This window comes from Oculina patagonica, chromosome 14 (assembly GCF_052425735.1).
Source record: "Oculina patagonica isolate OP01 chromosome 14, crgOcupat, whole genome shotgun sequence".
NCBI classification, from domain to species: Eukaryota; Metazoa; Cnidaria; class Anthozoa; order Scleractinia; family Oculinidae; genus Oculina; species Oculina patagonica.
Window position 1 is genome coordinate 15,439,160 of NC_135771.1, and position 15,992 is coordinate 15,455,151.

The window sequence follows — 15,992 nt, forward strand, 5'->3', positions numbered from 1 at the left end:
CAAGAACCGTCAAGGACTTATCTTTAGAGGGCGGGGAGTTTTGGCATACTGTATTTTGAGGACTGGACTGGACTAGTAAAACGCGGACTAGTAAAACGCGGACTTGTAAAACGCGGACTAGTATAACGCGGACTAGTAAAACGCGGACTTGTAAAACGCGGACTAGTAAAACGCGGACTAGTAAAACGCGGACTCAGGTAAAACGCGGACTTGTAAAAGGGGGACTAGTAAAACGCGGACTAGTAAAACGCGGACTTGTAAAACGAGGACTAGTAAAACGCGGACTTGTAAAACGCGGACTTGTAAACCGAGGGCTTGTTAAGCACGGACTTGTAGAACGCGGACTTGTAAAACAAGCGCTTGTAAATCGGATAAAACTAAACGGTTTAGCGAGCGAAACAATTTGTGTTTGAAGCTCTTGTGTGTTTCTTCAACGGCATATTTCTAGCTTTTTTGAGCACTCTATGGTCTGTTTTAGCGTGGAGATGTTTTTACAGTATAGCACATGTTCGTTCTGCAAACCCCTACTAAAACAACGGGATTGATGCTATGAGTTGTGTGCATATGTTTCTTTCTTTCCACTACTTGACGTCTGTTGAGTGCAGTTGTTTGTATTGCTCGCACGACGTAGAACGGGGCCCGTCCAGAAATCAACAGTCAATGGTAAATAAAGGTGACGGGCCTACACGACTCCTACGTTCGTGACATTAGAATATTTGCCGTTAAATGTTTAAATTCGGTCTTTCGGCCTTATTTGCTTCTGACTTCTTTCTGAGGGTACTGTTTTAATTTGGGGGCAGTATGTGGTAAATAAAGGTGACGGGCCTACACGACTCCTACGTTCGTGACATTAGAACATTTGCCGTTATATGTTCAAATTCGGTCTTTCGACCTTATTTGCTTCTGACTTCTTTCTGAGGTTACTGTTTTTTTGAGACATTATGTATTGAAGAGAGCCGTAAGATGATTGTGGCCAAGGAATTCGAAGTGTCTAGAGGCGTTTTACAAGTCCGCGTTTTACTAGTCCGCGTTTTACTAGTCCAGTCCAGTCCACAAGTTAAAGACACATCAAGACCACCCCACTGTGAATTGCCATAGCACAGACAAAATTATAGTCAATATCTTATGTGTTTTTAAGAGAATTACATAAGAACCAAGGCATGTCTTGTCTTGCCTTACATTGACATGCAATAATTTGGAAATACTAAGCTCGTAACAGTTTAAGACAGAATCCATCAGGAATTTGAGTAACATTAATTTTAGTTACGCAAAAATTGAGCACCAGAATAATTTAAATCCTTGTGTTCTTTCATACCTTGTTAAAGGCTTGACATGTGATAACACCAACAACAGTTCTTTATCAGTGGGGATTGAAGAAAAAATGGAAACATTATCACACAGTTGACCCCCATGCAAAAACACTCCAGGATGTCACGGGACTATTTGGTGTCCGTCTGCCAATTTCTAACTTCAAATTCCAATGTTAAATTCACATTAAATTTTCAATATTTCTTAGTTGTCTAAATTTTACTAATTCTTTTAAAAAAACTATCACCTGCCAAACATCCCCAAAAATCACTCAAAAAATTACAAAATACCGCAATACATAGATACATGGGATGAGTGAAGTTTCCTTGGATTCCTTGAAACACCAACAAGATATTTCCGTTTAAGGTGGCTGATAATGGGTTTCAGTATTTCCCAGTCCTTATACTTTGGTTCAGGACTAAAAGCCTTCATCAATTGCTATTACAGTAATGGTATGAAACAAATGTTCAATCATTCATCAACAAGTTGTGATCATTTTCTTGACAATAGTAGTTCCCCGGTAAACAGTTGTAGTACTGTCCCATCAAAGTGCAATGCCTGGAAAATACCGAAAAGCACACGACCTTCAGGTGAAACCACACCTTACAGTATTACCAATACACTGCACTTTGCTAAGTCTTAAAACTTTACATTGTCTAGTCGTCTACTTCAATCGTTTATTTGTATTGTGTGAGATACATTTATAAATTGAAACCATCACGTCATTAAGTAATAATGCAATCTCGACAACGTTCTAGATATTATATTATGCACACTAATACAGCTCATGCAAGCCCTGTGACTTACACAAACACAGTCGGACTGAGTGCTACTTAAGTAACTGCTTCGTGGTTTCTGCTGTACTGAACTCTGCCTTTCAAGGCAAAGCGCCCGATTTTAAGCTTCTCAAGCTTCTCAATGTTCTTGTTATCCATACATTTACTCAGTATTGTGTCTTCTAATACAAAAACGGCAGCTTGAAAAAAAAACGAACATATTTTTTTCTAGTAAATTTTATTTGCTTTTATACCATAGTTTGAGAAATTGGTATTGGCTTTTCAAGATGAAAACCAGGAGCCTATTATGGGCTCCTGATGAAAACTAGAATTAAACGAATGCGCAAAATTTTTTTCGAGACACTACGATTAAAATTATGAGCAGGTGCTATTTCAGTTGGATTATTCAGACCTCACGAGTTGAAGTCTCAGTGTTTAACAGAAACGGTTCATTTATCAACTGAAAACAAAATGTTTGTTTTCTGCCATGGTTCATATGTAGGACATGAGGACCCTTGAGTAATGGGAGAAATGGCGACTCGTAAAGGTTTTCAGTTGTATTGAAACGGGCGAGAACAGTTTACTTTCAGTTTAGCTTCGATAATTAAAAATATTTTTTCTTTTTTTTTGCAAATCAGTTAATAAGTCTTTGATGTTTACACAACTTTTAAATAAAGTTACAAATTTTTGGAAAGGAATTTCACATTGTAATAAGATTTTAATCTCAGGGAAATCTGTAAGGTATCGACTATAAGCCGCCGAAGAAATTCAATACTTGGTATATTTCTTTTGCAAATAACCCAAAACTTAAGAGCTAATTAACTTTTTTTTAAGAAAATAATAACTGTTTTCCAAAACGACGCGTGATTTACTTTCGGTGGCACTTGCGGAAAAAGCAAGAAGTTGAATTTGGTTTTCAGCTATTTTTTATGTCGGGTTAACGGTGTAACATTACTGATACAGCACAGCTGACCCAAAACTACCAAATAATTACTGACTAATCCTAGCCTTGTCGCTGAACGTAAGAGTTTCTTAATCCCATGATACAATCGGAGCTGTTCAGTTCAGTCAGTTAAGTTGTAATGACGTTATAAAAGCAAAAATTTATACTAATACTAATTGGAATAAAGAAGCCTGCAGGCGCGTAGCTGAGGTTTTAGGAAGGGTGTTCGTATTGACAGGAATATTTTTTAGGGGGTTATTAAATACGAGCGCCGAAGGCGCGAGCTTCTTGGGGGGTCTGGGGGCATGTCCCCCAGAATATTTTGAAATCTAGAGGTCCCGAAATGCTATTTTCAGCATTGTGCACGTCAATATTTCAAACTCGATGGAGTGTAAAATAACACTTATTTCCGGCGATTTGTTAACTTGATTCATTCATACATACATACCGGCTTAGTACACTAAACGTTTTACAAAAGCTTGACTTGTGGTACAAAGGCATCTCAGGGTAAAAGCTTAAGCCCCCCAGACCCCGGCTCCACCGTCAATGTACTAAACGCAGCGTCAAAGCGTCAATATGCATTAAATACACGTATCAACTGGGTCCCCCGAAATTGTATTTCCCGCCTTTCGTCTATTGATACTCCATTTATCAAATCCCGAACGCCTGTTAAGGAAATATTTTTCAACGATGGGATTATTTTGACTACATATAATACTAGGTCACTAGGATACATTGAGGCCACTTACTTACTAATTCACTACAGGACTATATTCGTAAAGCAAACTTGACAATTGCATCATCCTCGGGTGGAGGTCATGAGAACCAATGAGGAGAGCCCATTCTCCTAACAATTTAATACTTTCCCGATACTTTTTGCGTTTTCTTGCAGGGTAATTTAAAAGCTGCAACACTAAATGTTTGTTTTCAATTCCCCCACTATTTGCTAAAAGCTGAAAATCAACAGTTTGTGTTTTCAGTCCTCCATTATTGACCTCCAAAGGGGGTTCGTTCGAACCCCTCGAACCCCCCTTCCTACGCGCCTGGCCTGAAGCTGTCAATCGCTATACCGTCAATTTAGACTTCACATCACAAAAAACTAGGGGTTATACCTTCAATTAAATTATTAGATAAATAATTTTTCATCAATTAACACGACGAGAAATCAAGAAACACATTTTGAACGTATTACATGTGTGTGTAAGCTATAATTGGTTTGTTTCTAATTTAAAAACCAAAAGATGCATAATGGAGTGATGGTACATACAGATCTACTTAGATTGTTGTGGACAAAAGACTAGAGATTAAATGGGAAATACACATATGGTTTCACTTAACAAAAAGGCGATGCAAATGTTAGTTCTGTTAAAATTAGCAAGTCGTCTTCCTTGTGGGACGAGCAATCCACGCGAAAGGTGAGGCAGTGTACTGATGTGTGAAGTTTTGATAATTAGGCAAATTTGAATCATACTTCATAACTGTACGTAACCATGTGGTTCATCTGTAATTTATTTCCTCTTTGGCAAGTACTAAAAACATTTTGCTCAATAAAGTTGAGAATTGTCAACATCTAAAAAACACAGATCGTTAGCGCTGATAGTCAATATAAGTCAAACAACTACCCTAGAAATTCTGTTTAAAAATTTTTCCGTTTGCGAGAAGGAAAGAGTGAAATAGCTGTAAAAAAAATCTCTAATTCATAAACAACATGGGATTGCTCTGATCTCACGACATTGTATTTTAATGGATAAAAAGATGGCTGGTTTGTTTATTGATAACTAAATTTTGATTTTTTATACGTTCTAATTTCTAAACTAGGGAAGAACAAGTATCAGTAGAGGTTTCCTAGAACCACAAGAAAATCGCCGTAAGCATAATTGTTTTGTATCATTTTGCCTCACTCGCAACCCCAAAACTGAACATAAATATTGCAAATATTTGTTTTCTTTACAATATTAAGTGCATTACATTTCAACGAATTTTTAAAAGGATACAGAATTTAAAAAAAATTGTTATTGCATTAGGAAATCTAACAGAAAGACGATAAAACGTAAAATGCACCATACATCTCAGTATTTCAGTCACAGCATGTTTATCTTTCAGGCCTGGTGGCATTTTCACAAAAAAAGGATCAAGATTAAATTTTAATTTTAATTTTAACTTAAATTTTGCGTGATCTTACATTTAAAAAGCCAATGCCACCATCAGTGGCTGATAACCCTGATAATACAAAAAATAGGGCCCCAATGGGTCCATGTGTTTTGCTGCTAGAGCAAAGTCTTAGGGAACATGTTGATGAAAGACAAGTGAGTCGAGATTGAAATCCAACGTCTTTTATTGTCTGTCACTTGTGTGCAGGTTAATAATTGCACTATATTGTAGTCACTTTGTGTTAATTCAATCCTGATAATTTTACTGATCAAAATTCAGAAATTATAAATAATCGCACGCGCACCGGCGTACAACAACAGAAAGACGGCGTTGAACGTAACGCAAAGTTCATTTTGAAAGCGAAAGTTTACAAATAATTATTATCATTCGTCAGTCATCCCTTCACGCATGAACACTCGTCGAATTTCAGTGTCTTCACAACAAGATCGGAAGATCGATAAGGACCAATTGTTGATTCTGCGAAAGTTCGTTTTCTTAAAGTTTTAGAAATTTGTGAAGTTGGAGGATTCACTGAGGACTGCGTAGCCGAAGATGCAGTGGCTCGCTGGACATCAAATTCTATTTTTCACGGCGTTTAATTAATCTTCACAAAATAAACATGTGGCGCCAGCGTGGCAGTCAAAAATTCATTTTTCAAAAAACTTTCCCTTTCCAGCTATTTTAGCGGGGCTTATACTATAGTACCTACCTGTCAGTCGTAGAAAAGCTGAAATTTAAGGATGAACTGTTTATTAAATGAAGACCGTATTATTTTTTAATAACTAGTAAACAAACTGGTCGCCACGCATTTAAACACGAACTGACGAATGTTGCATCTGATGCAGTGAATCTGGTGAATGAGAACTTCCTTTAATATTTCTTTGTTTTCGACGGTGTGAACCACTGAATAAGTTTCTTTCCCATTGTGATGTTACTAGTATTAATTCGTTTCTAGCTGTCTTTTATATAGCTCGAATACAGCTACAATTAGCGGTGCAGCCTACCACCAGCTGTCTTTGCGTGACAAGTTACACGTTCATACATTTTATTTTAAAATATGAAGTTCAGAGTTAATACAGTACTAGTATGCTGTAGACAGTGTAGACAAGGTGAGGGTAAGTTTATTTTCAAAGCGAAAGTTTACAAACTGTGCACTAACCGGTCCTTTGGAGAAAATATTTATGACCTTCGGCGAGGTTCCAAGTCTTCGCTCTTTTCGTAAATGATGAAAACTGCAGAATAATTTTCTCATAAAACTGGAGTGGTCGCGCCACAGTTTGTTTTCTTTCCCAATGCGATATACTTTTAAATCGGTTTTCTGTTTTCCAACGTGTCCAACGTGGTTTGCGTTCGAATACTTTGGCCCGTAACTTCGAATGCGATCAGCGCTACGGTTCATTGGTTTCGATTTTGTTTGTTCATGGATTTGATTGACATCGGTAGTTCAGATTTCTCCTCTGTTACGGCACTTACACCTTACGTACCTTACGGCACAAACTTCAGCTCTCAATGTGTTTTGCTTGCAGCCATTGCGGCTGCAGCAAAACACAAAAATTATACCTAAATTTCACAAAAATCACAAAACAAAAAAAAGCATAATAAACCTTAGCATTTGCACATAATTACCAACAGAAAAATGAACCAGTGCTAAAATGTGTCTTTACACAGGGAACCCAAACGCTGTATTAGTTATTCATAATCTTAAAATAAAAATGTCCTTATTTACCTGCGTTCCTGTGTTTTTTTTTAACCGGTTTTGGGGGCGATTTGAATCAGAGCGAAAATGGTTTATGTTGCGAGTTTTAAACGGTAATCGATCTGTCGCAATGTCAATACGACACGCCTCAATTATGTCTCAAGTTTTACTTTAACTGTTATTATTAACACGAAACTCCCCGCGAGGAGTATTAATAGTTAATGGTGTTAGTAACTTGAGTTAATAACAATTGAAACTTGAGGCGCGTCGTATTAACATTGCGACAGATCTATTGCCGTTTAAAACCGCTTTCGGTCTGATTCAAATCGCCCCAAAACCGGTAAAAAACACAGGAACGCAGGTAAATATAGACATTTTTTATTTTAAGATTATGAATAACTAATACAGCGTTTGGGTTCCCTGTGTCTTTACACATGGTTTGCTTCCAACAAAGTTATGTTGATTTCCTTCTTAGCGATTCCGAAAACAATTAAAATTTAATATTCGCGTAATTATGATTTTGAGAAAGAGAAGAAATCGCAAAAAAGAATCGTAGTCTATGCATATATCAACAGTACATTGGAACTTAACATAAACACTGCGTTGATAATTTTATTAAACTAATGCCAAAATGTGCCAGTCAAACCGATGGTTCGACTCCAGGAAATTTTTTCTGGATTTTCTTCCTCGCGATTATATTCTGAGAGAGTTTTCTTTCTGTCTTTAAAAGTTGGCGTTATGATGTTCGGGTAATTTCAATTTGGGGGGCCTTTGCAAAAATGTAATGAAGGGCTTAATAGTTCCTTTACAAAAACATTCATCGCTCATACTTTTTAAAAGAAGCAATTTTAATCTATGTTTCAATAAAATTGAACACTGGAACACTTTGACTGAAAAAGGAAAAATCAACATACATTTTCTTACACTTGGCTCACTTTCCAGTAGAAACAGATATCGTTTATCAGCTTTTAACAAAATCAAACAACCTTGTTGTTCAACTTTCTTTTGATCTAGGTATGTTTTCGAGCTTCTTGAAATTATGTTGAATTAACAGTATTTGGCAAATAACGACACATAATCATTTTAGACTGAAACAACACGATAGGTACGAAGTTCTAAACGTCTGAAAAAAAGGCCAAAAAAGTCGACAATCGATCTTTCAAAATTTAAGAAAAAAGTCTTCTTAGCAATGCTGTTATTGAGCCTAATCTACACATGACCGCTCTTAACAAAATAAAATATCTGCAAATAACTGATCAAAAATAACAAAATAAGAATACTGGCACACTTCTGACGGAGGTCAAATTTTCCATCGAACAGCAAGAAGGTGAATTTTGTGTTTTATTTTTTCATGTTGAGCTTACTATGTGAAATTACTGGGACAGGACAGCTGACCTGAAACTACCAACTTATTACTACCTAATCCTTTTAGAATAACCAAAGAAATGCTTAATCCTATGAAACAAACAGCGCTGTTTTGTTAATTTTTCTTGACTTTATAGAAGCAAAGAATTTTTTTTACTTATTGTACATCCATTGTACATTGGCATCCAAAAAGACCAAAAAACTGGTTCAAAAAGACTAAAAGAAATGTCTTAATCCCTGATTGAAGAAAGACCTGTTTTCCTGTGAAAAGTGACATGTGCACACTAAAAAATAACGTCAACACTTGTGAAGTGTTATCTGCTCTGTCTATTTTTAACTCTACATCCCGAAAAAACCATAAAGGACAATTTTCCATCAACGTACCATTTCAGTATCAGAAAGCTCTTTAGTTTGATCTACATGAAGATTTGTTTGATTAAATTGGAATGGACATTCAAAAGGAAAGACAAATATGGTTTCACATGCACACGACAAAAAAGCACTGCAAATGTTAGTTTTGTCAAAATGTCAAGTGCAATTCGTGTTCCTTGTAGGACAAACAATCCGCAAGAAAGGTAAGGCGTTTTCTTGACGAATGATGATAACAGTGACATTGGAATTTGGAATCATGCAGCAGAACTGCAACCATTTGATGCAGTAACCCGAAACATTTTTACATCCCTTTCCGTGTCTGTTGTTTCCGCGTGAAATCTTATTGCGCTTTCGTTATTAGATCTTGTGCCAGGCTTGTGCTCTGCGCCGCGCGAATTCCACGATCTTTTGCTCTCCCACATAGGCAAAAATCACATGTTTTGCATTTGACTTTGTACACAATTCCCTTGATCTGATTTGTGGCGGGGCGGTCTTTTGGTTTCTTTAAGATACTGCCCAATGTTTTAACAGGCTTGAAAGTGGTTCTTATGTTTTCTCTGCTAAGCACACGTGGAACTCTCTCGGAAACACCCTTTATGTAAGGGATTGAAGCGTAACCCCTTGGACTCTCTTGACTTTCTTGGTTTTCTGGCTGTATGGTTTCTTGAGTCGAAACAAGGAAACGATCGATGAAACTTTGGGGGTATCCGTTGACTTTAAGGTCACCGATTACTTGTTGTTTTTCGCTCTGTTTCCGCTCAGAGGTCGAGGGAAGATATTTGGCACGGTCCATTAGTGTCTTTACTACAGCTCGTTTGCTTTGCGCGGAACAATGCGACTCGAAGGCGAGATATTTGTTTGTGTGCGTGGGTTTCCTGTACACGCCCACTTCCACTTGACCACTCGCAGATACCGTGTTACTTGTATCAAGGAAAGCTATGGTTTGGCCTTCCGCGCCTGTAGTCGGCATTTCTTTCGTGAATTGGATATGAGGGTTAATGGAATTTAGATGGCTGTGAAAAACTCTGATGCTTTCACTCTTTAGGCACGCATTAGAGTCGTCAACGTAGCGGCGCCGCCAGCGCGGTTTTACTGGTGCAGAAGCTAAGGCCTTTTCCTCAATTTCTTCCATGACTAATTCGGCGATCACTGCGCTGACAGGCGATCCCATCGCACAGCCAAATACTTGGTGGTACTGAGTTCCTTCAGATGAAAAATAGCTGTTGTTAAGTACGAAGGAGAGTAGATCGAGAACTTGAGCTTGTGTCAAGCTTGTAAGGGCTTTCCATTCAATTGTCTCACCAAGTTTGTGTTGAACAATATTTATCGCCAAATCTACTGGGATTGAAGTGAAGAGAGATACAACATCGAAGGACACAATTTGTTCGTCCTCGGCTACTACTTGGCTGCTTATAAAGTTTGTAAATTCTTTAGCGTTCTTGACAGGGAAGCCACTTTCGCTGTGGAGGGATTTTAAGATGGACGCCAAATACTTGGAAAGCTGGTATGTCGGACTGCCAATACAGCTGTTAATTGGGCTTAACGGAACTTGAGGCGTTGCTTCTTTTGGCAGAGTAAAGTGGTCTTCTTTGGGCTCCAGCTTTACCTAGTGTATCTTGGGGAGTCCGTAAAAGGCTGCTAGTGTAGACTAGGATGGCCTGAGTCTCCAGTACTCTGATTCTGTCAAATTTCCCTGCTTTTTGAGATCCAGAAGCTTCTTCTGAAGGGCTGACTCTGTTCTTGAGGTTGGATTTCGCCTTTTATCCGTGATCGGTTGGTATACATCCCTGTCTTGAAGCATTGCACGGATTTGGTTGTCATAGTCCGTCTTGTTCATAACAACAGTACAGTTTTCTTTGTCGGCTTTTATAACAGCATTTCGTTCTTCCCTTGTTAAATTTTGTTGTCTCGGGGGGTGTGCTTGTTTTAAAGTGCTACAGATTTCACTTCGGATGATATTCTGACGTTGTTTTGGCAGACCATCGATAGCTGATTCGACCGAAGCGAGAATTTCTTTTGTTGGTACACTACTCGGCGTAATGGCGACATTAAGCCCTTTTCGAAGGAGTGATTACTGATTTCATTCTTGTCCAGTTCTCTGTTGGAAATGTTTACAATCCACTTTTTCTTAATTGCCTCTTCCTTTCGGTTTGATGGGTTTGCTAGTTTCTTCTGATGTCTCCTCTCAACGTCCGCTTTAACGTGTTTGCAACGTTGAGCGACGACTTGAGTTAGAGTGTCGTAGAGCGTTTTCTCGATGCGATCTTCGATCTTCTGCTGAAGTGATAAGGTTAAAAAACATACTTATTCCAAAGACAAGGTGGTTCGATTGTATCACTTCGCGAGTATAAGAGTTCATTTATTTATTTTCTTTAATCTTGGGAAATAACAACAGCTTAACTAGACTGATGGGCTTAACATTTTATCCAAAGAGCTGACTCGTACCCAGTCGTCTCTTATGCGAAAATTGCAAGATCGAGTCAGATCCCAAAAGCGTTTGAAGTATTTTTCCGTTTGCGAGCAGGAAAAAAAAGAGAGAGATTAATGTTTTAAACATGACTTGTCGGCATTAACCTGGGATTGCTCTGATCTCGCGACGTAGTATCTTTTTGAAAAATGCGTACGGTTCATTTGCTCTAGCTATTGCTTTTTGCTACTTTGCGCACAACCAGGGAAGCAAGGAAATCGCTAAGCTTAAGGGGTTTTAATTAAATAGTAAAACTGTTATTTTGAGCACTTTTGCCAAAATATTAAAAAACAAATTGTACTAGATTTTCCATAATGTGGAACGAACAAGCTTGATAATGCAAAAGATCTTATTCCACATTGCCGTTTTACTGGAAAACTTTCAAATTTCACAATGAAAAGGAGATATGAATTTTGAGTTCTGTTCTAACTTAACTTAATTAAGCTTAATCACTTTCCAGTGGACTCAGTCGTCGCGAAGTGATACAATCGAACCACCTTGTCTTTGGAATAAGTATGTTTTTTAACCTTTTGAAATCATAGCCCGCGCGCAAGCAATATCTATTACCTATTGAGCGATCATGGTGTATTTCTCTTTATTATATATATAGCAAGAATTTTAAGCAATAAACCTTGCAAATAGAATTTTATATTTGCTATATTTCACATGTGAAAAAGCGATACGTCCAATCAGCTTCGCGTATAGCTTTCTTCACATGTGAAAAATATGACCAATCATCATCTAGAGTAGTACGACTCGACCAATCACAGCGCGAGAATTCAAATGGTTTCCAACGAGGTTGCGGTTGAGAAAGCGAGTGGCAAGTTTGCTCTCGACAGCAGTTTATGTTTTGAAAACATGGCTACACGCTTTCTTCCTTACAACAATGCCTTTTTAGAACTTAATGGAAATGCAAGCCAACAGAAACACCCTTAGCAAAACCTAAAGAATACAGCAGTGATAAAAATCATTCTTCAAAGGCGAAGTGAAGACAGGCGAAGGCGAAGTGTCGAAAAGTGAAAGCGAATTGAAGACAAGACTGCAATCGGAACTTACAACACATCTGCGGACTTTCTAAGAATATTAGGGCACTCTTGGGATCGTCTTGGTAAAGTAAATTGCATTTTTTAATCTGGATTTTAGTCGTAATTATTGTTTAATTAACCGACTCCTTGTGTTGCCACAATTTGTTCCAATTTCGCCAGTAGTTAATTCGCTTGTGGCCAAGTTTCCTCGATGCGATACGAAGTTTTGCTTTTAACGTAAATGTAACACAGTGTGTTTATTTAAATAAAGTTATTGTCCAGAAGAGATTGTCGCGTTAATGCCATACAAATATTTTTAAACAAAGTTCCCGAAGACCTACCATCACCAAAAGAACACTAGGACAACATATTTATGCCGTATTTCGTTGCCTATCCGAAGGCAGATGGATGAATCTCAAAAAGGATACGGTAACATTAAAAGCTCTGCAATTTTCGCAATCTATTGATCACTTGAAGTTGTACGTTCTTATTTGTAGTCCAGATTTGTCTACCTTATTGTAACTTATTTTCGCGGGATTTAATTTTTGCGATTTTTGCTAGTTTCAAAAAATCACGAAATTAAAAACCCGCGAAAATTTGTTCTTAACTTTTTTTAATGTACTTTTCATGTCTTAAACGTATTTTTTGGACAAATCGCGAAAATTTAGTCCCGCGAAATAACGATAAGGTAGTATAGGCCTTATTAACTGTTATGCGCATGTAAGAGGCATGGGATAAAATAGTTATGCAATGTTTTCTCGTGGCATACCGTGAATATCCCACTCGTAACTTGATTTTTCTTTGTGGTATGCCACTCAAAAACATTGCATAACTAGTATGTATTAGCCTGGTGGCAGGTCCAGTTCTTTTTTGTGTTTTTGTTTGCGGATGCAGAGACTTCGAAGAACTGTTCTTGGTATTCTTTTCTTCGAAGTCTCTCGTATTTTTCGCTCTTCTCCTCCATGGCCCGCAAGATTGCAAAACTTTTTGTATCTGGGATACAAACAGCCAGGATTGGGTTCCATGCAATGGTTTTAATCTCGGAGTTCTCGAAGCCCTTGAAAGGTTGCATCTCCAGCTCCAAACCTCCAAAATTTTCTACTCTCCCAAAACATGGAAGCCAGAACGTTGTTCGCCCGTGGCTGTCCTCGCGCGAGTAGAAACAGTCGAGACACTAAGCAAGAATTTTCTGCAACCCTTTTGTTGCCCAAACAACTTGAATTTTCTCGTTTTTGTTGGTGTTTCGGGACAAGACAACTAGAAAATTGCATTCCTTTTTTTTGGCTCCTGCAGCTTAGCACATTCAATTTTTATCCTTGGAGCTTTGCAAGCTTGCATGTCTCTACTTGCAGGAAGTGTTCGACTTTTCTGTCTCTGTTTCTGCTCCTTTATACGAATTTTTGTTTGGCGGCTACTTTCTCCACCAGCTTTTCTATCTTTTCATCTCTTCGTTTGCGTTGACCTTCTGTGCCAAGGTTTCCCAGACGACCTCGTCGGCTTTGCTGTTTGCTGTTTGATTTTCCACTGATGAAGGGACAGAAGTCCCGAAACGTCTGGATTTATTTACAAAAATTAGCGCATAAACGAAACTCTAACTTTATTATGTGATCAACAGACTGCGCTACACAGTTTTTAACAATATTTTGACAATATTGTGATCTTATTTGCTGTTCGATAGCTCGTCTTGGGGGAGCACTTACAGAGAAACCTCAATCCGCGTGCAACCGTGGGCTTGCACGTCTGGATGCAAAAAGGTGCGACGCAGGTGCTTGTTGTGGCAGTCTGCGTAGTCGGCAAGATGCCCTTCGACGGGTGCCCAGACCTCCCCAGCTGCGAAGTTCTAAACGATCTTGTAGATTTTTATGCGGACCGTGCGTCGTCCGCGTCTTTGGAGATCCAGGTGCACATGTGCTTTCCCACGCTGCCGGTGTTTCCCAAAATCGTTGGTTTTTGTTGCCCCAAGTATATGGGCGCCAACGGACTTTTCACACTGAAGTCCCATGCTTTGATTGGTTTTTTTTGAATGCCAAAAATTTTGGCGTACGAAAAAGTGGACAAAACCGGTTGTGCCGAAAACATGAGGTGCCAGAAAAATATGCAAAAATAAATGAGGTGCCCTAAAAATCCGCTCTTATAAAGGGGAATACGTTCACCCAGTATGTTCTGAAAAACCTCGCCGAAAGGCTCCGCTGCCGGCGCCATTTCTGCAAGCAGTTGCTTGATAAGTTTGTTGAACTCTCTCGCCTGCACCATGTCGTATATTACAACTATCACACTTTTCTTTAAAAGGAAAAAAGTTCCGACGACCTTCCCCCCCCCTTTAAGGTATACACGTAGCTCGCTTCCTCTTTAGTTCTGATAACCTTGCAGCCACGCGCTCGCGGCGCTAGCCTGCGTAGCAGGCGCCGTAGTTTCGAGCGCGCGTATCGTAAAAACACAGATGCCCGCTTCGCAAGCTAACGCGGCGCTGCACTTTAGAAAGAAGTTTCGGTGGCCTTGCTGACACGCGCGGCGCTGCAGTCACATGCGGAGCTGTCACACCACAAGTAGTAATACCGGAGCCAAACAAATACAACCTGGCCCACGGAGCAACGTATTTACCCTCACCAAGGCGACCCCCAGGGGAGCTGAGATGGGGGCAAATACGGCTCCGAAGGCCAGGTGGTATTTGTTTGGCTCTGGTATAGCTACTAAATTAACTGTGCCATCACTTTTAAACGGGTAACTAAGAGAATTATAGACGACACATTTTTCTTTCATTTTCATAAAGAAATTTCTGAAACAACAATTCGCCAAACTGAGTGAGTGCGCGAGTGTGCGAGTAAATGAATGACCTTGTTTTTTAAATTTCTCCTGTATCCACACACTAAAGGAATATTTTCTTTTTTATCATTTAGAAATCCATCAAATGCGACTGTCGACATTTGGAGCAAAATTGGATTCTAAACTGTATAAGGTCGGGGTCCTTGGGGGCAAAAGGAGACAAAACAATCCCCAATTAATTTTTGCAACCTTAGTTTCATAAAAATATAAAAATCGATAGTATGAACAACTCACGAATTGACGGCAAAGTTCTTGTCCAATGCCCTTCCGTTGGTTGGAACCCAAGCAGAATATCCACAATTGCTACAACTGCAATCACAGCCATCGCTTGCCCTCTCGCTATACTACTCAACGGGCTCGTGATTTTCGGGGTAATAAAGAAAAAGCAGTTGCGAAGTGTGACCTGTATCCTGTTGGCTAGCTTGGCTGCAGCGGATCTGCTCATTGCGGCCGTAACTGAGCCTTTGTTTATTGCAGCAGGGATATTTCGCCTACTGGACGATTATGAAGCTATGTGTGGTTTAATGGTGATGTGCTTCTTTACGTTGTACCTCATCAGCACTGTCGTTTACCACTTGACGGCATTGGCGTGGGAAAGATATGTGGCAATTAAGAAGGCTGTCAAGTACAAAGTCATTGTCACCAAAGGTCGCGTCAAGATGTGCGCCATCGCCTCGTGGGTGTTAACAGCTATTTCCACCATTCCTTCTACTCTTTATTTCGCTGGTTTTATTGACAAAAAACAATTTGTCATATCAAAGACGTGCTTCTTTTCGGTACCCATGACGATCTGCTTGGTAGCTATTACTAGCTTCTACATCACGATTTACCTAGAAACCCGCAGACGCAGGCAGATTTCCGTAATTCAATTGCTTTCACAGAGCGCAATGAACGCTGCAATCGAAAGGCGGGTCGCTAAGACTACATTCTTGCTGACAGTCACCCTGTTTATGTCCCTCGCCCCAACTTTTGTTCTTTGGTTTTTCACTCTGCTGTTCCATTTTCCATCTAAAGACGTCTTCCAATGGGCAGTTACATTTAATCAGTTGAATTCCCTTGCAAACCC

The 15,992-nt window shown here is 39.1% G+C and overlaps 1 protein-coding gene across 1 annotated transcript; it reads right to left on the reverse strand.

The window, feature by feature from the left end:
- Positions 1–4,492: 4,492 nt before the first annotated feature.
- On the reverse strand, positions 4,493–10,448 carry LOC144637565 (uncharacterized). The gene is made up of 3 exons (XM_078496633.1): positions 10,285–10,448; positions 9,345–10,137; positions 4,493–4,597 (listed from the first exon to the last, which is right to left on the reverse strand). Exons 1-3 carry the CDS (start codon positions 10,446–10,448, stop codon positions 4,493–4,495), a joined length of 1,062 nt encoding a protein of 353 aa, XP_078352759.1.
- Between the last annotated feature and the right edge of the window lie 5,544 nt (positions 10,449–15,992).